We start from the raw sequence: 15,556 nt of genomic DNA on the forward strand, positions 1-15,556 counted from the left end.
TAAAGTTCCTTCAGCCTTCTGCCAGCAATACTGGCCTCATGAATATTTCTTCAAGGGAGAGCCGCTGAGACTAAATCAATTATCCGCTTAGCCGTCAACTTGTTTTGACAATAATTCTGGAATTAATAGGTTCAGATAAGCATGGCAAGTCTCAGTCCAAGTTGATTCCCTGTTGTGGTGCTGCGGTTCTGATACAGTATGATTGCAATAGAAATCCAATGGTGTGACAGATAGTTTGTCAGCAATTCGCTTGTAATACTTCTTTGCTAACACACGTTTTAGTTCTCCCTACATCCATATCCCAATGATTTATACAATGCAAAGTGTACTTGTTACATCATCCATTGTGTAGGCCTATGAGTGAACCATACTAATCAATTGAGGAAAAAGGTTGGAGAAAAAAACCTGAGTGCAGACTCCAGCTCCCTCAAATCAAATCAAAGTCTATTGGTCACGTACACAGTTTAGCAGATGTTATAGCGGGTCAGAGTATGTGAGCGGAGCGGAGCGTGCCCAATTTGACTGGAGCGTGGAGCAAGATTCCCAAAGGCTGGAGCGTTGGCCTTCTCGCCCGCTCCAATTTCGCTCACTTCAAGAGCTCAGGGCATGCCCGCCCCAGCATGCATTTGTAGTCTACTTGTGTGCTTCTATAGCCCCTTGCTTTAGCTACTGTCATGGAGTTCGCTAAATATTTTCATAAAGAAACTGATAAAACACACAGGTGCTAAATCAAAGTAACTTACAAAGATGAGGACCAAGAGCAAAAGAGGGAGTGTGGTGATGTAGTGTCCACAACTAAAGAATCATTGTGGAATCTGAAAAGACTCATATCCCGAAATCATGATGGTGTACTTACTACGTGCACATGCTAAAAGAAACAAACGAGGTGGATAGATAACTAAGTGTGTCATTGTAGCAAAGTATTTATAAACAAAAAATCAGATCACTTAAATGTTATGTTAATTTGTTCTATTATCTATACTAGGGCTGCCCAACCCTCGTCCTGGAGATCTACCGTCCTGTGTGTTTTCAGTCCAACCCTAATTTAACATACCTGATTCTACTTATTAGCTGCTCAACAAGACCTTAACTAGCTGAATCAGATATGCCAAATTAGGGTTGGACTGAAAACCTACAGGACAGTAGATCTCCAGGAAGAGGGTTGGGCAGCCCTGATTTATACAATAAGCCATAATTTATTTTGGCCGAATAGGCCTGGCATATTCCCACGTTCAAGGAGCTTTCAATTTTCATTGCGTTATTTTGCCTAAAAACCTTTAGGCCTACCTATAGAAAAATAAAAAATAAAACAACTCTGCATCTCTGCCCAGCCTGGCAAGAGTGGCCAAAAGGGTTGTTAGCATCCCCAGTGGCTCTGCAGGGGTGGAGAGGATATTCTCCGCTGCTGGCCGGCTCTCCAGGCACCATCGCATGAGCCTGAAGCCACAGACTGGCCAAACTCGTGTTTCTAAAAATGAATTCTAAAAATGAATTCAAAGGCACTAACAAGTCATTTTTCGTTTAATTTGTATTTAATTCTAAGTAAGTCACAGCCTATATGTGCAATTTATAGACTATAATGATTTAATACAACGAAATGTTGTTTAAATGCTGAGCGCTTTACGTCCCTACCAGCCTATTGTGTTGCACTCGCAAATGCTTCACAATGTATTTCTTTGTAGGCTATAGCCTTGAAATAATTGAAATAATATAGCCTAAATAATTTGTTTTCGTTCCTTCTTAGGCTCCCTGTCTGGCTCCAGACCTATTTAGACTGTTTATATGCTGTTTAATATGACCTGTAGCCTATTTGAAATTATGTTCGTTTCTTACATTCACCTTTTCAAGTTTACTCAAATACTTTTCATTCAAATCCATATGGTTTAGTTTCAATACTTAAAAACCAATTGGTAGGCCCAGGTAGTCACAAAAATAGATGAATGTTGGTTCAATTGTGATTTTAATGAATGGAGCGAATTTGGCCTGTGAGCGCGGAGCGGTTTTTAGCGGAGCGGTAGGAAAGAAAGAGATTTCCAACTGCTCAACTCCGCTCTCATGCTCTGTGGCAGGTGCAGCGAATGCTTATGTCCTAAAATATGTCAAACAAATAATCAACAAATAAAATAAAAAAATCTATCAAGAAATGTTGGAACGAATCCAATTAACAACCTAAATAGCACTTTAACAGTATTCCAAATGCAATCTATACGTATAGCCACCGGATGAATTTACAAAAGATACAGTGCCTTCAGAAAGTATTCATACCCCTTGACTTTTTGTCAAGGGGTATGAATAGTTACAAAATTCAAAATGTATTAAATTACTTTTTTCTCTCACCCATCTACACACAATACCCCATAATGACGTAGACATGTTTGCAAATTTATTGATATTGAAATACAGAAATATCCAATTTACATAAGTATTCACACCCCTAAGTCAATACTGTAAGGTTCTGTATTTATTTTCTTAGTCAACCTTGTGTTCTTGAACGTAGCCCTGTCTTTCATTTTTGTTCATTGATTTCACCTGTGTTAGTTACTCACCTGGTCTCATCAGCTCCTTATTTAGTTCAGTTCATTCGTTTTGACTCTACTAAGACTTTTCCTAGCTCGTTTGTGAGAACCAGTTATAGCCTTCAGTCCTAGTTTTGTTTCACCTGCCTGTTTGTCTACCTGTGCATGACCATTGCCTGCCTGTGACCACGATTCCTGCCTTCTGCGAAGGTGAAATAAACACCTGCCGCGCTTTGTGCGTGACTGTACACCTTTTTCTCCCTGAGTATTCATTACAAATACTTAATAATGTACCTTTGGCAGTAATTAAAGCTTTGAGTCTTTCTGGGTACGTTTTTAAGAGCTTTCCACACCTGCATTGTGCAACATTTGCACATTATTATTTTCTAAATTCTTCAAGCTCTGTCAAATTTGCTGTTGATCATTGCTAGACAACCATTTTCAGGTCTTGCCATAGATTTTCAAGTAGATTTAAGTCAAAACTGTAACTTGGCCTCTCAAGAACATTCACTGTCTTCTTGGTAAGCAACTTCAGTGTAGAGTTGGCCTTGTGTTTTAGGTTATTGTCCTGCTGAAAGGTGAATTCATCTCCCAGTGTCTGTGGAAAGCAGACTGAACCAGGTTTTCCTCTAGGATTTTGCCTGTGCTTAGCGCCATTAAGTTTTTTTTTATCCTGAAAAACTCCCCAGTCAAATCAAATCAAATCAAAATGTATTTGCCACATTCGCCGAATACAACAGGTGTAGACATTACAGTGAAATGCTTACTTACAAGCCCTTAACCAACAATACCGTTTTTTAAAGAAAAAAGTAAAATAAAAAAAGTGTTAAGTAAAAAAATAAAAGCAAATACCTAAAGAGCAACAGTAAAATAAAATAACAGTAGGGAGGCTATATACAGGGGGGTACCGGTACAGAGTCAATGTGCGGGGGCACCGGCTAGTCGAGGTAATTGAGGTAATATGTACAGTGGGGAAAAAAAGTATTTAGTCAGCCACCAATTGTGCAAGTTCTCCCACTTAAAAAGATGAGAGAGGCCTGTAATTTTCATCATAGGTACACGTCAACTATGACAGACAAATTGAGAAAAAAATCCAGAAAATCACATTGTAGGATTTTTAATGAATTTATTTGCAAATTATGGTGGAAAATAAGTATTTGGTCACCTACAAACAAGCAAGATTTCTGGCTCTCACAGACCTGTAACTTCTTCTTTAAGAGGCTCCTCTGTCCTCCACTCGTTACCTGTATTAATGGCACCTGTTTGAACTTGTTATCAGTATAAAAGACACCTGTCCACAACCTCAAACAGTCACACTCCAAACTCCACTATGGCCAAGACCAAAGAGCTGTCAAAGGACACCAGAAACAAAATTGTAGACCTGCACCAGGCTGGGAAGACTGAATCTGCAATAGCTTGGTTTGAAGAAATCAACTGTGGGAGCAATTATTAGGAAATGGAAGACATACAAGACCACTGATAATCTCCCTCGATCTGGGGCTCCACGCAAGATCTCACCCCGTGGGGTCAAAATGATCACAAGAACGGTGAGCAAAAATCCCAGAACCACACTGGGGGACCTAGTGAATGACCTGCAGAGAGCTGGGAGCTGGGACGAAAGTAACAAAGCCTACCATCAGTTACACATTAGGCCGCCAGGGACTCAAATCCTGCAGTGCCAGACGTGTCCCCTGCTTAAGCCAGTACATGTCCAGGCCCGTCTGAAGTTTGCTAGAGTGCATTTGGATGATCCAAATGCACTCTAGCATGGATGATCCAGAAGAGGATTGGGAGAATGTCATATGGTCAGATGAAACCAAAATATAACTTTTTGGTAAAAACTCAACTCGTCGTGTTTGGAGGACAAAGAATGCTGAGTTGCATCCAAAGAACACCATACCTACTGTGAAGCATGGGGGTGGAAACATCATGCTTTGGGGCAGTTTTTCTGCAAAGGGACCAGGACGACTGATCCGTGTAAAGGAAAGAATGAATGGGGCCATGTATCGTGAGATTTTGAGTGAAAACCTCCTTCCATCAGCAAGGGCATTGAAGATGAAACGTGGCTGGGTCTTTCAGCATGACAATGATCCCAAACACACCACCCGGGCAACGAAGGAGTGGCTTCGTAAGAAGCATTTCAAGGTCCTGGAGTGGCCTAGCCAGTCTCCAGATCTCAACCCCATAGAAAATCTTTGGAGGGAGTTGAAAGTCTGTGTTGCCCAGCGACAGCCCCAAAACATCACTGCTCTAGAGGAGATCTGCATGGAGGAATGGTTCAAAATACCAGCAACAGTGTGTGAAAACCTTGTGAAGACTTACAGAAAACGTTTGACCTGTGTCATTGCCAACAAAGGCTATATAACAAAGTATTGAGAAACTTTTGTTATTGACCAAATACTTATTTTCCACCATAATTTGCTAATAAATTCATAAAAAATCCTACAATGTGATTTTCTGGAATTATTTTTCTCATTTTGTCTGTCATAGTTGACGTGTACCTATGATGAAAATTACAGGCCTCTCTCATCTTTTTAAGTGGGAGAACTTGCACAATTGGTGGCTGACTAAATACTTTTTTCCCCACTGTACATGTGGGTAGAGTTAAAGTGACTATGCATAAATAATGAACAGAGTGGTAGCAGCGTAAAAGAGGGGGATGGGGTGGGGTGGGCAGTGCAAATAGTCAGGGTAGCCATGATTAGCTGTTCAGGAGTCTTATGGCTTGGGGGTAGAAGCTATTGAGAAGCCTTTTGGACCTAGACTTGGCGCTCCGTTACCGCTTGCCGTGCGGTAGCAGAGAGAACAGTCTATAACTAGGGTAGCTGGAGTCTTTGACAATTTTTAGGGCCTTCCTCTGACACCGCCTGGTATAGAGGTCCTGGATGGCAGGAAGCTTGGCCCCAGTGATGTACTGGGCCGTACGCACTACCCTCTGTAGTGCCTTGCGGTCGGAGGCCGAGCAGTTGCCATACCAGGCGGTGATGCAACCAGTCAGGATGCTCTCGATGGTGCAGCTGTATAACTTTTTGAGGATCTGAGGACCCATGCCAAATCTTTTTAGTCTCCTGAGGGGGAATAGGCTTTGTTGTGCCCTCTTTACGACTGTCTTGGTGTGTTTGGACCATGATAGTTTGTTGGTGATGTGGACACCAAGGAACCTGAAGCTCTCAACCTGTCCCACTATAGCCCCGTCGATAAGAATGGGGGCGTGCTCAGTCCTCTTTTTTTTTCCTGTAGTCCACAATCATCTCCTTTGTCTTGATCACGTTGAGGGAGAGGTTGTTAACCTGGCACCACACGGCCAGCTCCTCCCTATAGGCTGTCTCATCGTTGTCGGTGATCAGGCCTACCACTGTTGTGTCGTCGGCAAACTTAATGATGGGGGTGGAGTCGTGCCTGGCCATGCAGTCATGGGTGAACAGGGAGTACAGGAGGGGACTGAGCACGCATCCCTGAGGGGTCCCGTGTTGAGGATCAGCGTGGCAGATGTGTTGTTACCTACCCTTACCACCTGGGGGCGGCCCGTCAGGAAGTCCAGGATCCAGTTGCAGAGGGAGGTGTTTAGTCCCAGGATCCTTAGCTTAGTGATGAGCTTTGAGGGCACTATGGTGTTGAACGCTGAGCTGTAGTCAATGAATAGCATTCTCACGTAGGTGTTCCTCTTGTCCAGGTGGGAAAGGGCAGTGTGGAGTGCAATAGAGATTGCATCATCTGTGGATCTGTTGGGGCGGTATGCAAATTGGAGTGGGTCTAGGGTTTCTGGGATAATGGTGTTGATGTGAGCCATGACCAACCTTTCAAAGCACTTCATGGCTACAGACATGAGTGCTACGGGTCGGTAGTCATTTAGGCAGGTTATCTTAGTGTCCTTGGGCACAGGGACTATGGTGGTCTGCATGAAACATGTAGGTATTACAGACTCAGTCAGGGACATGTTGAAAATGTCAGTGAAGACACTTGCCAGTTGGTCAGCACATGCTCGGAGTACACTTCCTGGTAATCCGTCTGGCCCTGCGGCTTTGTGAATGTTGACCTGCTTAAAAGTCTTACTCACATCGGCTACGGAGAGCGTGATCACATAGTCATCCGGAACAGCTGATGCTCTCATGCATGCTTCAGTTTTGCTTGCCTCGAAGTGAGCATAGAAGTGATTTAGCTCATCTGGTAGGCTTGTGTCACTGGGCAGCTCGCGGCTGTGCTTCCCTTTGTAGTCTGTAATAGTTTTCAAGCCTTGCCAAATCCGACGAGCGTCAGAGCCGGTGTAGTATGATTCAATCTTAGTCCTGTATTGACTCTTTGCCTGTTTGATGGTTCGTTGGAGGGCATAGCAGGATTTCTTATAAGCGTCCGGGTTAGAGTCCCGCTCCTTGAAAGCGGCAGCTCTACCCTTTAGCTCAGTGCGGATGTTGCCTGTAATCCATGGCTTCTGGTTGGGGTGTTTACGTACGGTCACTGTGGGGATGACGTCATTGATGCACTTATTGATGAAGCCAGTGACTGATGTGGTGTACTCCTCAATGCTATCTGAAGAATCCCGGAACATATTCCAGTCTGTGCTAGCAAAACAGTCCTGTAGCTTAGCATCTGCGTCATCTGACCACTTTTTTATTAACTGAGTCACTGGTGCTTCCTGCTTTAGTTTTTGCTTATAAGCAAGAATCAGGAGGATAGAGTTATAGTCAGATTTGCCAAATGGAGGGCGAGGGAGAGCTTTGTATGCGTCGCTGTGTGTGGATTAAAGGTGGTCTAGAGTTTTTTTTCATCTGGTTGCACATTTAACATGCTGGTAGAAATTAGGATTTAAGTTTCCCTGCATTAATGTCCCCGGCCACTAGGAGCGCTGCCTCTGGATAAGCGTTTTCCTGTTTACTTATGGCCTTATACAGCTCATTGAGTGCAATCTTAGTGCCAGCATCGGTTTGTGGTGGTAGATAGACAGCTACGAAAAATATAGATTAAAAGTCTCTTGGTAAATAGTGTGGTCTACAGCTTATCATGAGATACTCTACCTCCGGCGAGCAAAACCTTGAGACTTCCTTAGTATTAGATTGTATGCACCAGCTGTTGTTTACAAATATACACAGACCGCCACCTCTTGTCTTACCGGAGTCAGATGTTCTATCCTGCCGATGTAGCGTACAGTGGGGAGAACAAGTATTTGATACACTGCCGATTTTGCAGGTTTTCCTACTTACAAAGCATGTAGAGGTCTGTAATTTTTATCATAGGTACACTTCAACTGTGAGAGATGGAATCTACAACAAAAATCCAGAAAATCACATTGTATGATTTTTAAGTAATGAATTTGCATTTTATTGCATGACATAAGTATTTGATCACCTACCTACCAGTAAGAATTCCGGCTCTCACAGACCTGTTAGTTTTTCTTTAAGAAGCCCTCCTGTTCTCCACTTATTACCTGTATTAACTGCACCTGTTTGAACTCGTTACCTGTATAAAAGACACCTGTCCACACACTCAATCAAACAGACTCCAACCTCTCCACAATGGCCAAGACCAGAGAGCTGTGTAAGGACATCAGGGATAAAATTGTAGACCTGCACAAGGCTGGGATGGGCTACAGGACAATAGGCAAGCAGCTTGGTGAGAAGGCAACAACTGTTGGCGCAATTATTAGAAAATGGAAGAAGTTCAAGATGACGGTCAATCACCCTCGGTCTGGGGCTCCATGCAAGATCTCACCTCGTGGGGCATCAATGATCATGAGGAAGGTGAGGGATCAGCCCAGAACTACACGGCAGGACTTGGTCAATGACCTGAAGAGAGCTGGGACCACAGTCTCAAAGAAAACCATTAGTAACACACTACGCCGTCATGGATTAAAATCCTGCAGCGCACGCAAGGTCCCCCTGCTCAAGCCAGCACATGCCCAGGCCCGTCTGAAGTTTGCCAATGACCATCTGGATGATCCAGAGGAGGAATGGGAGAAGGTCATGTGGTCTGATGAGACAAAAATAGAGCTTTTTGGTCTAAACTCCACTCGCCGTGTTTGGAGGAAGAAGAAGGATGAGTACAACCCCAAGAACACCATCCCAACCGTGAAGCATGGAGGTGGAAACATCATTCTTTGGGGATGCTTTTCTGCAAAGGGGACAGGACGACTAGACCGTATTGAGGGGAGGATGGATGGGGCCATGTATCGTGAGATCTTGGCCAACAACCTCCTTCCCTCAGTAAGAGCATTGAAGATGGGTCGTGGCTGGGTCTTCCAGCATGACAACGACCCGAAACACACAGCCAGGGCAACTAAGGAGTGGCTCCGTAAGAAGCATCTCAAGGTCCTGGAGTGGCCTAGCCAGTCTCCAGACCTGAACCCAATAGAAAATCTTTGGAGGGAGCTGAAAGTCCGTATTGCCCAGCGACAGCCCCGAAACCTGAAGGATCTGGAGAAGGTCTGTATGGAGGAGTGGGCCAAAATCCCTGCTGCAGTGTGTGCAAACCTGGTCAAGAACTACAGGAAACGTATGATCTCTGTAATTGCAAACAAAGGTTTCTGTACCAAATGTTAAGTTCTGCTTTTCTGATGTATCAAATACTTATGTCATGCAATAAAAGGCAAATTAATTACTTAAAAATCATACAATGTGATTTTCTGGATTTTTGTTTTAGATTCCGTCTCTCACAGTTGAAGTGTACCTATTATAAAAATTACAGACCTCTACATGCTTTGTAAGTAGGAAAACCTGCAAAATCGGCAGTGTATCAAATACTTGTTCTCCCCACTGTATATCCCGGCAACTCTATGTTATCCATGTCGTCGTTCAGCCACGACTCGGTGAAACATAAGATATTACAGTTTTTAATGTCCCATTGGTAGGATAACCTTAATCTTAGGTCGTCCAATTTGTTTTAAAATGATTGAACATTGGCTAATAGGATTGATGGAAGAGGCAGTTTACTCGCTCGCCGTCGGATCCTTACAAGGCACCCCAACCTACGTCCACGATATCTCTATCTCTTTCTCATGCGAATGACGGGGATTTGGGCCTTGGGTCGGGTGTCTGTAGGATATCCTTCGCGTTTGACTCGTTGAAGAAAAAATCTTTGTCCAATACGAGGTGAGTAATCGCTGTCCTGATATCCAGAAGCTATTTTTGGTCATAAGAGAAGGTGACAGAAACAAATTACAAATAACGCGAATAAACACACATAATAGTACAATTGGTTAGAGGGCTGTAAAAAGGCAGCCATCTTCTCCGGCGCCACTACGGAGGATAGTAGTCCTTAACAATTACAAGCTTACCATAACATGATGCAGCCACCACTATGCTTGAAAATATGGAGAGTGGTACTCAGTAATATGTTTTATTGGATTTGCCCCAAATATACTGTAAGACTTTGTATTCAGGACAAAACATTTTTTTTTGCAGTATTACTTTAGTGCATGTTTTGTAATATTTGTATTCTCTACAAGCTTCCTTCTTTTCACTCTGTTAATTAGGTTAGTATTGTGGAGTAACTACAATGTTGTTGATCCATCCTCAGTTTTCTCCTATCCCAGCCATTAAACTCTGTAACTGTTTTAAAGTCACTATTGGCCTCATGGTGAAATCCCTGAGCAGTTTCCTTCCTCTCCGGCAACTGAGTTAGGAAGGACGCCTGTATCTTTGTAGTGACTGGGTGTATTGACACACCATCCAAAGTGTAATTAATAACTTCACCATGCTCAAAGGGATATTCAATGTCTGCTTTTTTATTTGTTCTCATCTACCAATAGATGCCCTTCTTTGTTAGGCATTGGAAAATCTCCCTGGTCTTGTGGTTGAATCTGTGTTTGAAATTCATTGCTCGACTGAGACCTTACAGATAATTGTATGTGTGGGGTACAGAGATGAGGTAGTCATTCAAAAATCATGTTAAACACTATTACTACACACAGAGTGAGTCCATGCAACTTATTATGTGACTTGTTAGGCTTATTTAGGCTTGCCATAACAAAGGGGTTGAATACTTATTGGCTAAAGACATTTCAGCTTTTCACTTTTAATTAATTTGTAATTTTTTTTTATAAAAACATGATTCCACCTGGACATTATAGGGTATTGTATTTTAGGCCAGTGACACAAAATCTCAATTTAATCAGTTTCAAATTCAGGCAGTAACACACCATTTAGAAAAAGTTAAGGGGTGTGAATACCTTCTGAAGGAACATGAAATGTGAATAGAAAAGGTGTGTACAGCAGTAGTTATATAGGATGAGCCATGACTAGAATACAGTATACTGTATACATATAAAGTGGGTATACAGTCATGTGTAGCAGTCTGTGTTCTACTAAAGTGACTATCAGGGAAAATCAGTTGTCCATTAACTCCAGCAGAAAGAGACCCACCTTGTATATTATTGGATTTGCCCCAAATATACTGTAAGACTTTGTATTCAGGACAAAACATTTTTTTTTGCAGTATTACTTTAGTGCATGTTTTGTAATATTTGTATTCTCTACAAGCTTCCTTCTTTTCACTCTGTTAATTAGGTTAGTATTGTAGAGTAACTACAATGTTGTTGATCCATCCTCAGTTTTCTCCTATCCCAGCCATTAAACTCTGTAACTGTTTTAAAGTCACTATTGGCCTCATGTTGAAATCCCTGAGCAGTTTCCTTCCTCTCCGGCAACTGAGTTAGGAAGGACGCCTGTATCTTTGTAGTGACTGGGTATATTGACACACCATCCAAAGTGTAATTAATAACTTCACCATGCTCAAAGGGATATTCAATGTCTGCTTTTTTATTTGTTCTCATCTACCAATAGATGCCCTTCTTTGTTAGGCATTGGAAAATCTCCCTGGTCTTGTGGTTGAATCTGTGTTTGAAATTCATTGCTCGACTGAGACCTTACAGATAATTGTATGTGTGGGGTACAGAGATGAGGTAGTCATTCAAAAATCATGTTAAACACTATTACTACACACAGAGTGAGTCCATGCAACTTATTATGTGACTTGTTAGGCTTATTTAGGCTTGCCATAACAAAGGGGTTGAATACATATTGGCTAAAGACATTTCAGCTTTTCACTTTTAATTAATTTGTAATTTTTTTTATAAAAACATGATTCCACCTGGACATTATAGGGTATTGTATTTTAGGCCAGTGACACAAAATCTCAATTTAATCAGTTTCAAATTCAGGCAGTAACACACCATTTAGAAAAAGTTAAGGGGTGTGAATACCTTCTGAAGGAACATGAAATGTGAATAGAAAAGGTGTGTACAGCAGTAGTTATATAGGATGAGCCATGACTAGAATAGAGTATACTGTATACATATAAAGTGGGTATACAGTCATGTGTAGCAGTCTGTGTTCTACTAAAGTGACTATCAGGGAAAATCAGTTGTCCATTAACTCCAGCAGAAAGAGACCCACCTTGTATATGCTGGTACCTGGAGGCTTGGCTGGGGGCTTGCGTCGTGGACTGTACATGGACTGAGTCTGGCTGGGGCTGGCTGGTCTGGTCGACCCAGCTGATCTATAAGGACAGAAAGCTAACATTTCAACTACAATACTAGTCTTCTACTAACTGATAACTACTATTCTACATCTCTACTACTATTCTAAAGGAGCTGCAGCTTTGAGACACACAGTAACAGGCCTTCTTCTGTACAGGCAAGGCCCACATGCATTGTGAGGACTATGTGCAGGACTATCAGTATGTGTTTTTCTCTCACATGGTTAGTGGAGTCACAAGGATACCATTGTTGTGAACACATCAAATCACCAGAGAGACCATGGGACCATGATGTTATTTCTACAAGAAAATCATCTCTTCAAGAAAGCATCTCTAGAAAAGTAGTCTATCTTGACATACAGAACATAAGATTAAACACAGGTGTCGGATTAGGTGTCCTACTGTACCTCAGTTTCTCCATGGTGGTTTTCTTGTTGGTGAAGAGCAGACGGACCAGAGTCTTCCTCTTAAGGAATACCAGGAACCCTGCGCCCATCAGGCTGAGGAGGGTGGCCAGGATTGCCACGGCAACCACCCTGCTGTCGGCTGACGTCACATACGACAACACGCACATTAATACACACACACGCACATCTACGGCACAGCACAAACAGGACACACACAGAGAGTGTTAATAGAAGCCACGGCAGTGGTTTATTACATTTGACATTATTCCCATAATTATTTCCTTTTGCTCTTGAATGACCAGGCAGGGAAAGTTGTACCAGGCAGGGAAAGTTGTACCAGGCAGGGAAAGTTGTACCAGGCAGGGAAAGTTGTACCAGGCAGGGAAAGTTGTACCAGGCAGGGAAAGTTAACTTGATCACTCTTTTGTTGCTGAGAATTTCCCTGCACAGCAGGAAATGCAAACTTGTAGTGTATTCAAGGTTTAAAAAGGCTTCTAAAAGTTAGTAATTTGTTTTCCTGCTTATTTTCCTACTGTAGCAAACTGGCTCAAATGAAGATCCTGCATCTTTAGTTGTAATAAGTTGCATGTAGCTAGGATGAATATTTTGACCTATATTGTCACAGCAAAATGATCCTGTAGCAAAAGGATTTGAACGTTTAGTCCATAATGTTGCTTGATTTCTGGTTATTCTGGCCAAAAGTAGGCTACATGAAAAGTGCAATACTATTAATATAACTGTGCGTTAGTGTGGGTTTTCAGTGAATTTATGTAAATCACAAAGCTCATCTGCATTTCCTGCGGTGCAGGAAAATTCTCGGCAACAAAAGAGTGGTCAAATTAAGATCCTACATTTGTAGGTGACTGAGGTAGATCTGTCAAAAGAAACTAACTTGCTGTAAGCAGGTTATGAAAGTACAGCTAAAGGTGTTAAACTGATTATTATCCCAAACTACTGTCTTAGTCTCTGCACTGGCTAGTGAGAAAGAGGGTGAAGTTAGTGAAGTACAAAGAGGAAAGAGCGTACTGTACCTGCCAATCTCATTGGTCCACTGTCGAGGCTGCCTCCAAACCCCGCCCTCTCACAGAAGGGAGGGGCCCAGTGCACCTCACAATGGCAGTTCTCCTTGTTGTTACACACCTAGAATCACAATGCATGCTGGTTAGTATTAAGTTGACACATCTTCACCTGTACAACACAATACTGTCCATACCTTGTGTTCTTCCAATAGACACCGGTCAGAGCACAGGGAGAGTTGTGTGCCAGGCCTCTAGGCTCTTGTGATCATCAGACACAGGGGAGTGAAAGCAAGTACAGTGCAAGGATTCATGGGATATGGCAAGTATGCATTACTTATTTTACGCACTTTATAAGCTACCAGTATGCATCGTACTTGCCTTTGACACACATGAAATAAGAGATGCATTAATTTGGGCCTGCATTTCCTCAGAAAAGAGAGAGATGAAAATAGGATCCCAGCCCACATCTCAAATGTTTGGATTACCTCTACAAATAAACCACACACGCGTTCCATCAGACCCATCGGTTTGGATGTGGCGGGTGCCATAGACTGTGCAGTGTCAAACATGATGGAGAAAACATGTGCAGGGGACAGCCCATCCCAAAACACAGTTTTTTGAGCAGGAAAGGGATCCAACAGGATTCCCTAGTGGGATAATGGAGTCCAGCTGTCAGCTGCAGGGAGGCCTGTGGCTGGGATAATTACAGATCGGATCTGGCCCTGAACTGGGAAGACCTTTCCCTGCCTCCCTCGGAGTGAGTGGCACTCCCTTATGTGTCTGGAGTGTTTGGGGCTAGGGGTGGTCAAGGTCAAGACTGGAGACTTAAGGACACTTAAGAACCCATGAGGGGAGATCTATGGATGTGATAGGATTTTACCACATAGTACTGAACAGTACACTTGTAAACACACTCATGCACATACACACATAATGTTATATAGACTTACAGTACCAGTCAAACTATTGGACACGCCTACTCATTCAAGGGTTTCTTAATTTTTAAAAAAAAATTTACATTGTAGAATAATAGTGAAGACATAAAAACTATGAAATAACAAATATGGAATCATGTAGAAACCCAAAATATGTTAAACAAATCAAAATATATTTTATATTTGAGATTCTTCAAATAGTCACCCTTTTACCTTGATGACAGCTTTGCACACTCTTGGCATACTCTCAACCAGCTTCACCTGGAATGCTTTTCCAACAGTCTTGAAGGAGTTCCCACATATGCTGAGCAATTGTTGGCTGCTTTTGCTTCACTCTGCCGTCCGACTCATCCCAAACCATCTCAATTGGGTTGAGGTCGGGGGATTGTGGAGGCAAGGTCATCTGATGCAGCACTCCATCACTCTCCTTCTTGGTAAAATAGCCCTTACACAGCCTGGAGGTGTGTTGGGTCATTGTCCTGTTGAAAAACAAATGATAGTCCCACTAAGCCCAAACCAGATGGGATGGCGTATCTCTGCAGAATGCTGTGGTAGCCATGCTGGTTAAGTGTGCCTTGAATTGTAAATAAATCACAGACAGTGTCACCAGCAAAGCACCCCCACACCATAACACCTCCTCCTCCATGCTTTACGGTGGGAACTACACATGTGGAGATCATCCGTTCACCCACACCGCATCTCACAAAGACACGGCGGTTTTAACCAAAAATCTCAAATTTGGACTCCAGACCAAAGGACACATTTACACCGGTCTAATGTCCATTGCTCGTGTTTCTTGGCCCAAGCAGGTCTCTTCTTCTTACTGGTGTCCTTTAGTAGTGGTTTCTTTGCAGCAATTCGACCATGAAGGCCTGATTCACACAGTCCCCTCTGAACAGTTGATGTTGAGATGTGTCTGTTACTTGAAGTCTGTGAAGCATTTATTTGGCCTGCAATTTCTGAGGCTGGTAACTAATGAATTCATGCTCTGACGCAGAGGTAACTCTGGGTCTTCCATTCCTGTGGCGGTCCTCATGAGAGCCAGTTTCATCATAGTGCTTGATGGTTTTTGTGACTGCACTTGAAGAAACGTTCAAAGTTCTTGAAATGTTCCGTATTGACTGACCTTCATGTCTTAAAGTAATGATGGACTGTCGTTTCTCTTTGCATATTTGAGCTGTTCTTGCCATAATATGGACTTGGTCTTTTAC

General features: G+C 42.6%; 1 protein-coding gene across 1 annotated transcript in view; it reads right to left on the minus strand.

The window, feature by feature from the left end:
- The window catches only part of LOC311110941 (disintegrin and metalloproteinase domain-containing protein 12-like), a gene marked incomplete at both ends in the record, with an annotated part of 138,304 nt that overhangs the window by 3,304 nt on the left and 119,444 nt on the right, over nucleotides 1-15,556 (minus strand). The window contains 3 exons of the mRNA XM_084153588.1: nucleotides 11,903-12,005; nucleotides 12,392-12,578; nucleotides 13,423-13,531. Of these exons, the coding sequence (XP_084009714.1) occupies nucleotides 11,903-12,005; nucleotides 12,392-12,578; nucleotides 13,423-13,531 (399 nt within the window). The remainder of the gene's footprint in view (nucleotides 1-11,902; nucleotides 12,006-12,391; nucleotides 12,579-13,422; nucleotides 13,532-15,556) is intronic.

This window comes from Coregonus lavaretus (assembly GCF_964263955.1).
Source record: "Coregonus lavaretus genome assembly, chromosome: 36".
NCBI classification, from domain to species: Eukaryota; Metazoa; Chordata; class Actinopteri; order Salmoniformes; family Salmonidae; genus Coregonus; species Coregonus lavaretus.